General features: G+C 35.9%; 1 protein-coding gene across 1 annotated transcript in view; it reads right to left on the bottom strand.

The window, feature by feature from the left end:
- Positions 1-13,645, bottom strand: part of PTPRQ (protein tyrosine phosphatase receptor type Q) — a gene marked incomplete at its 5' end in the record, with an annotated part of 144,630 nt that overhangs the window by 64,161 nt on the left and 66,824 nt on the right. Inside the window, 7 exons of the mRNA XM_082488741.1 lie at positions 602-743; positions 2,576-2,727; positions 3,505-3,780; positions 4,063-4,353; positions 4,833-4,998; positions 11,583-11,728; positions 13,267-13,427. Coding sequence (XP_082344867.1) covers positions 602-743; positions 2,576-2,727; positions 3,505-3,780; positions 4,063-4,353; positions 4,833-4,998; positions 11,583-11,728; positions 13,267-13,427 — 1,334 coding nt within the window. The remainder of the gene's footprint in view (positions 1-601; positions 744-2,575; positions 2,728-3,504; positions 3,781-4,062; positions 4,354-4,832; positions 4,999-11,582; positions 11,729-13,266; positions 13,428-13,645) is intronic.

The following is a 13,645-nucleotide window of genomic DNA, read 5'->3' as shown; positions in this document are numbered from 1 at the left end:
TGAAACAACCTGCAACTTCAAAAGACATGTATAAGGCCCAAGACAAAACTGTACATAACTAATTAACTAAGCCAGCTATATTGCGTAGTCCTTCGCAGTTGTCAGGAAGTATAAGATCTAACAAATTAGGATATTTAATTAGTAGCTAGGTTCCCTTCCCAAAATAAATTATAAAAGATGTTAAAAATTTGTATTTGCTTAATACAATTTCCAGTTCATTTGCCAATCTTTTGTCCAGCTGCTTTTAATACTGCTAAAGTTTCAGTTATTTTCACAGGGATCTGAATTATCGCTTTGATCTGCAAAGACTGATATCTATCTAATTTTCCTCCCTTTATCTGTGATGCTATTAAAAGATTTATAGTAGCCATATAAGCCTCTCATTTCAGATGAGGACATTTCTAATTCTACACTTCCGACATCAAACTTCAAACCCAGCCTATCCGGTACAATAGGAATGTGAATCAGTGTTACACAGGCAGAAGACAATGAGATAGTGTTATGTTACGTTTTCTTTGGAGAGAAGAGGAAGACTGTTGTTCAACCATACAAAGAAAATATATATAAAGAGAACCACAGCTTAGAAAAAGTCACATCTAACCTGATTCCATCGTTGTAAACTGGACAGCATTACTGAACTGATTGCCATTCCCAAGTTTGGTAAATGCAGAGACAGTGATAAAATAGGGGCTGAACGATTCTAATCCAACAAGGTTTGCTTCATGGTTTGAACCTGAAACATTCTTAAAGAAGGAAAAATTATTAGTATGCAATTAATCTGTGTAAACATTGTGGGCCTCTCCTTGAACCCACTGAAATGAACAGAAGATTTAGAGCCTTGCCTCTTCTACGCTGAGTAGCTTTCAGTTAAAGTACTCCCTGAGCTCAACGAAAAAGAATGCAGGGTCAAATTCTTCCTTTCCTTTCTCCTCTCCCTCTTTTACTGTGGCTTGTGAGGAAGATATGCCAAAGGATGGTATCATTATTACCATAGCGTTGTTAGAACAGATTAACTCCACATATGCCTATTTTACCAATCCTGAAAACTCTTGGCACCTCAACATCGCCACATCAACCCTCTCTCACCTTTTACTTCCTTACTACACCTCTGCAGTGGAAGAGGTCATACGTCATAACTTCTCATTTCTTGTACTTTGCCTAAGCCAGACACATAGCTTTGAAAAAAGCTAAAAAACACAGTACAGTTCCTGGTAGCTGTTTTTCCCAGAGCATGCAAGCCATATTTTGTGCAAATGTTGAGAGGGCTATAATAGCAGCAGGGAAAGAGCTGAATTTCAGCAAGAAAACCTGGTAGACGTCTTGTGGGGTCCAAGTTATGGTGCCTAACCACAATATTTCTATATAAACTGCTCTTCCTGTCTTGCTGCCACAATCTAAACCTAATTTCTTGCCCATATAACATTACGAAACATGAAGAAACGTAGGGCATAGCAGACGCATTCAAATGCTCCGCCCAGTTTCTGTATTCTAGTTCAGTTGGAGTCTGCCTCAGATGGACAGTGGGGAATAATCTTTGATGACCTCCATGAGCACCCAAAGAATGTGTTTCCAAAGGCAGCTGGCTGCAGAAACCACTGTTCCTCTTCCATCTGTACACTGTGCTCCCCCTCCTCCAAGGATTATGGAAGAAACTGAGGTGATGACAGCATTTCATTCCACAATGGGGAATACCAGCAGACTGCATAAGGGGTAGCACAGTAGGCCACCCCATGGGGACTGATTTCCACAATGTACACGCTTAACAACAGCACAAGCACTTTCCTTGCATGCTAAGTCTCCGCAATAAGGACTGTATGGCTGAGGGAGTTGGAGTAACAGAGCTCCTCACAGTCCTGCGCGCACTACACACTACATGTCTTAAACTTATAGCTTCTGCAGCAATGCTTTTTCCCTGCAGCTTTTACAAGTGTCTTGGGTGAACAGTATATAGTTTCTAAGCCTGAGATGCAATCCTGGCCTCAGCTTGCTGCCCTTACAGTTCGTGGTGCATTTCTTGATTCCACCCAAGCAACCAGACGTAGGCAGATATAAATGCCTTGATCAATTTTTGTATATAATTTTATAGCAACTATTTCAGTTAAAATTTATTCAGTTATTCTTACTCTGCAAAAATAAAAAAAATGCAAACCTCCAAACTGTTTTTAAGCAGTTTTCAAGGTGACTCGGAAAGTCTGTCTTTCTTTTTGAATCTTGAAAATCCACAGACACTAAATAGCTAAACAAAGGTAGCCATAAAACAAGTAACATCTGTCATTTTCTATCATTAAACTTACATTGAAATATGAACTAAAGATTAATAAAGCTCACCATTAATGAAATATTAGAAGCTCAAAGCAAATTAAAATCTATCAATTTGTTGCTATCTAATTTTAAAAACTGAATTACAGGCATGGTGGGAGGTTAAGTAAACTGTGTTAACAAATAGGAATTTAGAGGTGCTCCACACTTTTCAGAGCATAATAGACATTTGAAATATTTATCATATATTTTGTTGCTAAAGCATGAAAAAAGTATGTATTTGCCAAAAACCAAACACTCTTAACTGTAAACATACCCGATAAAATATTTTTTCAGTGTTGTTTTGATAAATCTTAAAATTATATCTCATAATAACACCATTTGGCTGAGGACTTGGATCCCATTTTAGCCACACAGAATCTGCAGTGTAGTTGGTAATGGTCAAATTCTGGGGTGGAGCTAATGGCACTGCAAAAGAGAAATGCTCTTGAGTTTCAAATTACAAATAATCCAGGCAAAACCAAACACTTTGGAGAAGCAAGAGAATATATATACGTCTGTTACCATTTTTCTCTGAACTCAACAAAACAGTACTTCATTGCTATTTTAATTTTTTTCTTTCTTTTTGGTATGAGAAATTCCATTATTCTCGAATACATGTTTAGTCAGCAAGGGATCTCCTTAGAGAACTAAGAAATGTATTCATCACTTAAACATCCCCATTGTCAGAACTAAGGCATTTAACAAAAGTCATATTACATATATCACTGGAATGTGATATACTTTGCTTCCTACATCATATACTGAGTGCAACTCAACATATATTTACAAGATACATCATTTACCATGCAGGTGAGAAGAGGTCCATGTAAAGGAAACCTGAGAATGTGTCAGAAATATTTCCATGTTTTATTATTATTGTTATGTGGAGGGATGAAGAGAAAGATATTATTGCTTTCTTCAAAACCCCTGACACTTGGCAAATAGTAACACATTCCAAAGGCAAAAAACATTTCTCCTTGGAGTTATTTTTGTACTCCTATGCAGAATGTGACCTCCTCTTGCACACTGTGGTGGGAGGAGGAGAGCTCAGAAAAGACTTCCCTTGTAGTGTTTCCTTCTTCTGAAAGCTCTTCACAGAGACCGGAAAGTTAATCCTTCATCTCAACTCTCTCAGGTCTGATGTTCAGATCTAAGATGGATAGGGCCAAAATTTCAAAGTTGGCTACAATTTATTTTGCTCACCTGACTCATCTGTGTAGAACTGAAGCACGGCAGACGGACCAGGTCCTTTTACTGTTCTTGCAGCTGCATAAATGCTGTATAATGTGAATGGTAAAAGGTCTTCCAAGATGATAAAATTATTGGTGGTAGAGAATGAGTTATTCCTTTCTGGCCCAAATAAATTTAAATCATAACTTATTATAATACCACTTGGCTTAACAGGAGGGTCCCATGAAAGCATAACTGAGGTAGTTGAAAGATTGGAAAACGTTTTGATTATAGGTGCTGATTCTGGGACTACAGGAAGAAATAAGAAAGAGAAAAACAAGGATAACCTCAGAAAAATATGAGTTACAATGGAAAAATGTCTTTTATCTATCAGTTAAAATTGTGCTCCGAGTGGAAAATTTCATGGTCTCAACACAGAAACGTGTAGCAGTTGTTTGTGTCATTGTATAACAAAAAAGCTTTAAGTAACATGAGAAAAATAAACACAATAATATTTGTTTCTTTTAGAAAGCTATTTGGTGGGGGGTTTTCTACATTTCCTTAGGAATTAATAAAATATACTTATCTTACCATCTTCATCAGTTCTTATACGCAGACTTAGAGCATGCAGTTCAGAAGATCCTTTATCAGTGGCTGGTGTGATTTTCAGAATGTAATCAGTATATTTCTCCAGATTATCAAAAATGATGCTTGTGTTGTAAGTAAGGAAAGATAATATCTCATTGGTTCCCAGTTGCAATAAACTTAGAGAAACATGAAAGAAGACTAAGCCATTTGGCTGGGATGGTGGAAGCCAGCTTACATTTACAGAAGATGAGGAAATGTTGTGATAGACCAGATTTTCAACAGAACCATCTGGGACTATGAGAGATAATAAGCAAAAAATAAATTTATGAATTACAGCAATAAAGAATATAGAATTAAAACAGAAATAAATGCCCAAAGTAATATTAACTTTTAAATCTCACTTGTAATATTTTGTACAAGATTTTTAAATCATTTGTGTTTCCCTATCAAAAGCAAAATATTTTGAAGGCATATATGAGCAATCATCCATTTTTAATTTGATTAATAAAAGACTCTTAATGATGGTTTAAGACAATATTTTTATTGCTCATATCCAAAGAAGCAGCTTGTGAACTACGTTCTTAGTATTATAGAACAAAGACTCAGATCAAAATGTCTTCTTTGCAAAGAAAAATACTGTAGTGGTGAAAACAGTACTTACTGTATTTTTTTTAACTTTGCCATCATAAGACTGGAATAATTTAAAAGTTATAGGATATTTAATAAATGAAAGTACTGATATACACTGAACATTAAAAAAGGTATTAACTTACTATCCTGATCTGTATACACATCTATTATTTCACTGGTTTTGTTTCCATCTCCAAAAGCTGTGCTTGCAGTTAACCATAGAGTATAATGGCTGTATTTTGCCAAGTCATCCAGAATTGCAGACTGGGGCATATTGACATCACTGTTGTTTCCATAACTTGTGAAATTCTAAAGAAAAAAAAAAAAAAAAAAAAAAAAGCATTGTCATTGAAAATGTTAATTATTCGTTGATTTGCCTTTCTAGTTTCCTATTCAGCCATCACCATCTGATATGATTCATCACAGTGTTCAGGAGACATAAACCTTAACTTTGACTCCTAATGAGTCCTGATTTTTACTGAAACACTCAAGTAATTTACTGTAAGATGTCTATTGTTACTCTTTGTAAGTACTACAGAGTACCTAATTGATTCCTCCTGCTGCTTGTAGTTGTTGAATGCCAATCCATCTTTTTTTAAAACACATTAAATCTGGAACATTGCAATGTGTTTATCCATATTGCATCAAGAAAACAACAAAAAAAGCTGCTAATTGCTCATAGATTACATGATCACACATGTGATTGCCTTGCCTGATCTGCATGAAGCAAATCAAAGGACTTCTCTAACTTTATTCAATTTTTATGGGACTAGATCTTACATAAAATTGTCTGATTTTGAATTTAAAACTTCCAGAGATAGAGACCTCACTGCAACACTTGATAAACTGTTCCTTTTTTTTAGTTGTCCTTCCCATTAGAAACATGCCATTATTTCTAATGCAAACATCTATACCCAGTGGATTGTGCTAAACTGAAGGAATGGACAGAATTTCTTTTCCTTGTGCAGTTACTTGCTAACAAAAAGACTGCACCAGAACCAAGTCCCACTTTCTTTTGAACTATATAAAAAATTCCACTAAAACTGTGACTGTTGCAAGAGGTTAGTGCTCTAGATCAGCCCCTCTGAGGAGGCTATTCCCATTTGGAACAAAGGAAAGCTCTGCTCCTGATTCGAAGAGTCAGTGTCATGCCTTTCCAGCAGCAACATTGCCCCTTAGAGCAGATGGCATGGGAAGCACTTCTCAGGGCCAAAGAAGTCCTCATAATTTTTCTATGCAGCAACATTTTCATGGTGAGCTGGATTTTGCCGAACCCCCTGATGAATTGTCTAGTACACATTCCGGTTATTTGGCTTGCCCATTCTTTTTGGTGTTACATCTTATTCGCACCCTCCATCTCCTTAAAATCAAAGCTGGCTTTAAATTAAATTATTTCCTAAAAAAGATAGGCTGAGACAGCTGACTTACTAAAAAAGGAGGGACTGTAACATCTGCATATTTAAATTCAGAAATACCAGATATAAACACAGTATACTGAAAAATGGGTTATATTTCTCTTGAGGAAAGTTCCTACTGACGAAATCACTGTTATATGCTCTATCAAAGTTGAGTCAGTGCTGTGCAAATTGATAGTTCAGCATGCAATCTTGACGTCTGTCACCAATACGTATCAATTTAAATACCTAACATAACCATCTTTTTTTTTTTTTCAGGCAAAATTATTTTATTACAGCAGAAAACAATAGGTGACACTCTCATTCATTTCCCTGAGATTTTTATACCAACATCTGAACACCTCGTTTTGCCTACAGTCACTAGTGCTCATGTAACATAAGTATTTTGTTTGGCAATGAAAATGTAAGCATTTGTTTTTACTGCAGAACAGAGGCTGCATCAGTAAAAATACTAAGAAATTCCACATTAATATATGACTTTCTTCTAAACACAGATGGAAGCTTACACTATCTTCACATAACTAACGGAAAAAGGCTGGGAAGAGCTTTGCTTTACACGTGGGTTGTGTAAGATATAGGAAACAGAGGATGGAATTCTAATTCTGATTTTTGATGCTTAAGCACAGTATGACAGAAAATACCTTCTGATGCAGAAGCATCACTGTAATACCCTCCTGTTGTTATTATTATAATATCTTACAATTATTAACAGTTAGCAATTAATAATAAGATCTAATAATAAGATCAAAAAAAGGGCCTTAAATAATTCTCTGAGTTTTCAAGGTAAAAATGTCAAAGGTATTACATCAAGTTTTGATCCTAGATTTAATGTGAGTTTATTGGTATGAACAGCTGAAAATCCAACGCTTACTTTAAAAAGCATACCTTTACAATTTAGTCAGCTGTCTGGCAGTTAAGGACTCAGTGAACCAATAACGTGAACACTATAACAACAGGCTTTTTGGTGCTTCAACAAAATTGTTTTAAGATGTAGTCCTCTTACTATGCAGAGCCCAAGGACTGAGGACTACCTCAAACTTCTGATATGACAAAATATTAGAAAAGAATGAAGTCGTAATTAAGAGTAAGGGTGAGCAGGAAGAACTGTGTGGGTACAAACTGAGAAAAGATGAAACTTGCACTAATTCTACCCTGGGGATAGAACACTATAGGAAGTTTTACAATTAACTGTGGCTGCAGATGAAAGCGAACAGCTTAGGATCTTTGGCTACAGCTGAAGAAATTCTTCCTTCTGTCCCCTTCTTCATCCATACATGAAAGAAGTTTTGACATAGCAAAGTATCAGATTATTAAAAGCAGCTAAGTGTAAGCAATACACACAGGCCATGAAAGCGTCAGCAGAAAGTAGTATCTTCTTCACCTCAGGAAGCAGCAGAAATTTCCAGCGGTGTAAAGCTGTAATTAGTTGTATACAGACAACACAGTGCTGGTGTTCTTCACTGTTAACCTTTTTCCTCTGTTCTGTTTCCTTCTTTAGGTTCACTGTCTTGCACTTGCACTGTCTTGAGTTAGAGTATCACATACTTGACTCTGGCAACCAGGTGAGAGTGGTGACACTGAGGGCTAATCCAAGCTATCTCTCAAAGACTGTAATGCACACTGTTCCAGTATCAACCTAAGTGAAGATTTTTTTTTTTTTTTTTGTGCTGTACCGTTCTGAGGACATCTTTTAAAAAATCTGCAGTGTATTTTAGGGAAGTTTCCCTTTTATCCCTATTTTGGTCATACTGGTGAAAGAAATTGCTTAATTGCTAAGTTAATATAGCACATTGCTTGCATCCATTGTCTGCATCCCGAGGGCAGACCAAGCCAAATTTCACTCTGAACTGTACCCAGTCATGTTTGCCTAGGTTGGCTTGAAGTATAGGGGTTAGATGGTTTGGAGTCTGATGTTCAGACTCCAGAAAGGCAGTGGGCTTTTCTTCTCTACTTAGCTCCTGGTTCCTCTGTCTGGTTTCACAGAGCAGGACAGTTGTCATCTGTACTGAAATTCCTCCACTGAAGAACTTTCTCCAAGTATAAATTTATATTTGTAATTAGCACCTCTCCCACTTTCTTGCTAATCAAAACACAAATATGGAGAATTGAATAAAAGAGTTTATTCAAGTCAATGATATCTCTTTAGCAAATCTCAAATTTAGCAATGAGACAATTAGTTCCATAGATTCTTTGACTTCTTTCCTCGATAAGACTGGAGAATCTGATTGCTTCAAGCACCATGTAAGGAAACCACAGAGTAAAAATTGCAAAGCTGCTATTGCAAATAGTGAAAGCTCGAACTGTAGGAATCCAGCAGTGTCCCAGAGAAGTGATGTGAACAAGAGGTACAGTGCCATATCACCTGGGTAAGAAGTACCCTTTGTCAGAGTAAGTGCCATATCTTCACTGCACTGGGGCAGAGTAGTGAACATAAACCAATAAGCAGCATTCTCCTTAGACCTATGGTAGCAGAAGACAAAAGATGAAGCTGAACTTGAACCTAGCCTAGTGCAAGAGACAGTTTCTTCTACTTGGCTACCAGTCATTCCCCTCTCTCTGACACTTTTACAACCTGTCAACATCCCCATAGAAACAGCCCACTCATGTACCAAAATTCTCAAATCTAATCTCCATCACTAAATTTTTCCTTCTGCTGTTGTGGATCTGAATCCTAGGTCTGGGTATCCCAGGCCTTCTGACTGGACAGCCGCAGTGTGATTTTTTCATGTAGACTTGTAAAGCAAAGAAACTATACATTATTCTTCTGCCCTATGAAGGTATGTAACTTTTTTTTCTTTTTAAAGGAAAACTATTTTTTCCTGCAAGTTTCTGCATCATGTCAAGGAGTAAACTGCATCCTTTCTCAGGTCTTTTGCTTTTTTCCAGCTAAATGAAATGCTTTACTCCACAGCTACTGATTTCCTGTTTTTAACATTGCTATTCACAAGCAGTGCTCTATATTCACTAGGTTTTAATATGCCTGAGGAGTTTGAGAACATGTGAGAAGTGACAACTCAAGACAACAGAAGAGTAGTAGTTTCAGTATGAACTTTATATCTATTTCGTGCCTAAACCACGACATGACAGCATTAGAAGATGTTAATTAGCTTGAGACTCTTCAGTCAGGTTGCTTTTCAGGCATCTAGAAGATATGCTTTCAGACTTGGACCTCTGCTATTATGTTCTGGCAAAGAAGCACATGAAAGACTGGCAGAGAATGGCTGCCTACAGCACCCTGTCTGAGAAGGTGGGGTCCCTAGAAATGTGAAAAGATGATCTGCTTTTTTAGTTCTCCTGTAGCATTTCCCAAACTGAAAATACAGTTTGGATAAACATAAGCAGAATGGTGACATAGATGCAGAATATTCCAACCAAGGATTATTTCTTTCTAAATGTATGCAATGCAAAACTTACCAACAAACCCTGCAACTACATGTTATACTTCTAAGTTACAGATAGTTGTTATCTGTATGTGTGCATACACTCATACAGCTTACAACTCTCTGTATATGTCATATATACCTAATATATATACACATCAGGCTGGCTTTCACACATGCATTTCTCTGTTGTTAAAAGAGTAATATAAAATATCTAACAGAAAGGAGCTGGGGAGAGTTGTTTTCTTCTCCTGTTTGAAATCTGTCTTGCACCTCCAGAAATGCCAAGGGACAGAACAGGAGCACAGTGTAGATACGGTAGTTGCCATGCCAAATAGTGAACAGAGAGGCATGTGAAGGGCATAGGGAGTTAAGCAAAGCAGACAGATCAGGAGTGGATCGCGATTTGAGAGATTAATGGTGATCTCCCATGGCCAGTAAGACAGATGCAACAGCAGCTGAATCCTATCTTCTCATACACTTCTGCAGAGGGATGGGTTAAAAATTAAAGCTGAAAGGGCGAAAATGGTAGTTTTCACACTTAGAAGTGGAGCTACTGTCAGCATGTTTCTGCCATCCACCACATAATATGACAAAACAGCAATCATTTCCACGCATGCCACCATCCTGTTCTAGCCCAACTATATCACACAAGAATGAAACTGGACCCTCACCTTGCTGGGCCAATGCTACTGTGCTCCATCTTCCCTATCTTGCTCCTTCATTTCCAGAGTCCTGGGCACATCCAGATGGATTATAGCTCTCGGTTTACCAGTTTTCACCGTACTCATTCACCTCAGAGTTCCACCTTCCTAAAGGCATGAATAGCCCAAGTCCATAGTCCTCCTTTAAACTGGCTTGAATAGTCCAGGAATTAGATAAATGTAGACAGTCTTCATAGGATGGGCTAGTTCAGGTAATACACTGGTGTAAAGGTTTCTCCAGGGATTTGTTAGGCTAAGAAAAATGCTGTTGGTATAGCAGTGTGTGCAAGCAGAGACTGAAGTTCTGAACTATAGCCCTGACTTTAATCTCATCAGAATGTGAATTCATGGCACAGTCCTGCTTGCATCTGAGACTATGCAGACAGAGCCTGGCAACCACACAGCTTCACAGAAGTCAGAGAAGTGTATATACTGAAGTATGTCAGCAATTATTCAGTCACAGGTATTTGTAAAATTTGTGATTTTTTTTTTCTAGTTATCCTCAAACACATGCATACCTCACACTAGACATATCTCGAGTACAAAGTTATGCAGTAGAGGTAATTTTTCAAGCATTAACTTCTTCATTAAATTTATATTTCTTTCTTTTCTTCCACGTGTATAAAGCTTGTAACCAAAAACCTGTAAATGAGGCTTATTTCTTCTTCTTATATTTCTGTATCATAATATATTCTTAGAAAGGAGAACAGAAAAACTATACATGCAATTAATACATGTGGTCCACAGTTAAGGATCAAAGTAGCAACAAAAATCCCTGCATGGACATACGTGGATCACCAAAAAATATAAATAACATTTTATTTGCCTTTTGTGCTTTAACTTAGGAATCTCAATATCTTAGTTTCAATATACTAAACAGTAAATTCCTGTAGAGAGTAACAAAAATATGAAACAATAATGTATTCACTACTTCGATATTATCTTCTTATTTTCAGTACTGTATAAACAAGCGTTACAAAAGTAAAACCAGAACCATTACAAAATTTATTCAAATTGATAGATTAGATTAAAATAAATAGTCTTGAGGACATGCAATGAATGTAATGGGTCTTGTGTTTATCTATCTACATATGCTGTGCATATATATGTATTACATCTATGTGTGTTTATATACATATACATATAAACTTTGCAATATGGAATATTACACAAAATTATTTGCTTTAATGCTTAATGATATGAATGTCCAATGAGATGCACAATGCAATACATACGATTTCAAGATGTGCTTCTGTATTTATAAGTTAAAAAACTGCCTTGTGATAAAGGAAATATGAAAAACTAATACATTGATAACTAGAAAATTGATTTAACCTTTAATGGATTATAAGAACACTTTTTTGAACAAAAGAATAATATAAAAATAAGCTTACCTGTATGAATATTCCTGAATTATTTTTGAAATAAACTGAGTAGTACAGTATATTTCCATTAGGCTTTTGAGGAGAAGACCAGAATAGCACTATTGATGTGGAAGTAAGGTTTCTGTACACAACATCTTTTGGTGGATCACTTGGTGCTGGAAAAATGTTAAGTTTTAGTATAGGTTTTCCACATTTCAGTGCCCAAGAAACATCCACTATAGATTTGACAACATTCTATGTCAAGTTAAATGTATTTTTGATTATAGTATAAAAACTGCTTCCGGAATTGATGAAATAAAATAGTAGATACAAATAAATTTTTAAACTCCTATTTTTTTCAGATGCATTTGTACTTAGCTGCACATAGATATTCTTTTCTTATAGAATTTGTCCTGTACTTAATGGTTTGGGCACATGGAAAGTCTAATTTGCAGGCTTGGAAGTTGACTGAGTTAGGCCTCTATTCTCCATATATAGTTAATAGGAAAAAAAGGGATTTGTTTCAAAAAACCTAAATTAAAAGCCTTATTCTCTCTCTGCTGATTATAAACAGAATTCAGGCTCCCAACTCATGTAGGTAAACCAGATACTTAAGCTTGGAGAGTATAATCATTTCTGTTTTTTGCTCTTTCCTCAGCCTTTTAAACGTGAAGGAAGGATTCTAAGTCTTCAATTAGCCTCTCCTCTTTTCATGTAAAGAATAGCAGCATATGGTCTTTCTCAGTAACACAGTGATGTAGGATACTCAAATTCAGTTCCTTAAGAGAATTTAAATCCATATTTCTCACCATCCAAGAAAATACACAACAGGCAGTAGAGTACTGAACACTGTAAGCTATCTTATAATCTCTTTTGCTTTCTGCTGTTCTAGTTTGTATAAAATACTAAAATAGTAAATGAAGAAGGAACGCTAGGATCACTTACTAAAAATCCTGCCCTAAAATGCCAGTTCGTGTTTCCATAACAGCTTCAATAGCAAAGACTGGGAATACCTACAACCTTGTGATTTAGAGTGTCTTTTGAGGGATGGTTTAGGTAGACACTAATCCTGCCAGTGATTGTGTGTTGGGGAGTCAATTCATCTATGCAGGATGATTCTGAAATATGCCTGCATCCTATCCATTTTGGAACAGATTGTAGTAATATAATTGATGGGAAAACCAGATGCAGTAATTAAACTGAATGATTTTTGAAGCACAGTATATGGTACGATTATTTATAAAAGTCATCTACCATGTTGGAAGTAAAATCATTAAGATGATAGAATAAAGAAATCAGTGTACATTTACAGGTTTCATTTTCAAATGAAAAACATTTCAGACTTGTGAGAGAGACTCTAAGGAGTATTTTTCCCTATCAGAAGTTGTGTCACAGCAAGATAAAGAAAAGAGCTATTAAAATATATTATGAAATTAATTTGATTTATTTAAAAATTTAAAATTAAATTATTTTAATCTTACCTGTCTTGAAGGGAAATGCAAAGTTTTTCTCAGTAAATTAACGGGAATACCCATCATAATTTTATAGATACTTGTACACACAAAGACAGAGACACACACAAATAGACAGGTAGAATGTCTCTTCATGAGCAGTCAAATGCCACTTCTACTTCAGTAGCTTTATTAACCTAAATAAGGCTGATGGAAATGTAAGGCTGAATGAAATTAAAGATTCACACTATATATAAGCTTACCTCCTTCAGAAGTTCTGAATATTATAGTATCACTTTTTATGTTGCCATCTCCAAATCTTGTACTTGCTGTTAGGTAAGCACTATAATCACAGTTATTTTCCAGGTCTGTGAACTGCAATGACGTTTCTGTTACATTAACACTCCTTTTTGACATTTTATTCCTAAAGAAAAAGTATTTTATTAATTATATATACACACCATTTCTGTATGTATACAACTGTGGCATACAAAAGAAAACTGAAAAATGCAACATTGTGGTAAATACAAATATTTTAGGCTTTTAAAAAAGACGGAGATAACTTGTATTTTATGTTGAAAAGTTCACTTTTGTACTGTTGCATCACAATAGGGCTCTTAATTTTGTTGTTTGTTTTGGTTT

The sequence above is a fragment of the Vanellus vanellus genome, assembly GCF_965231255.1.
Source record: "Vanellus vanellus genome assembly, chromosome: 1".
Classification (NCBI taxonomy): Eukaryota; Metazoa; Chordata; class Aves; order Charadriiformes; family Charadriidae; genus Vanellus; species Vanellus vanellus.
This window is presented reverse-complemented; position numbering and strand designations above follow the sequence as displayed.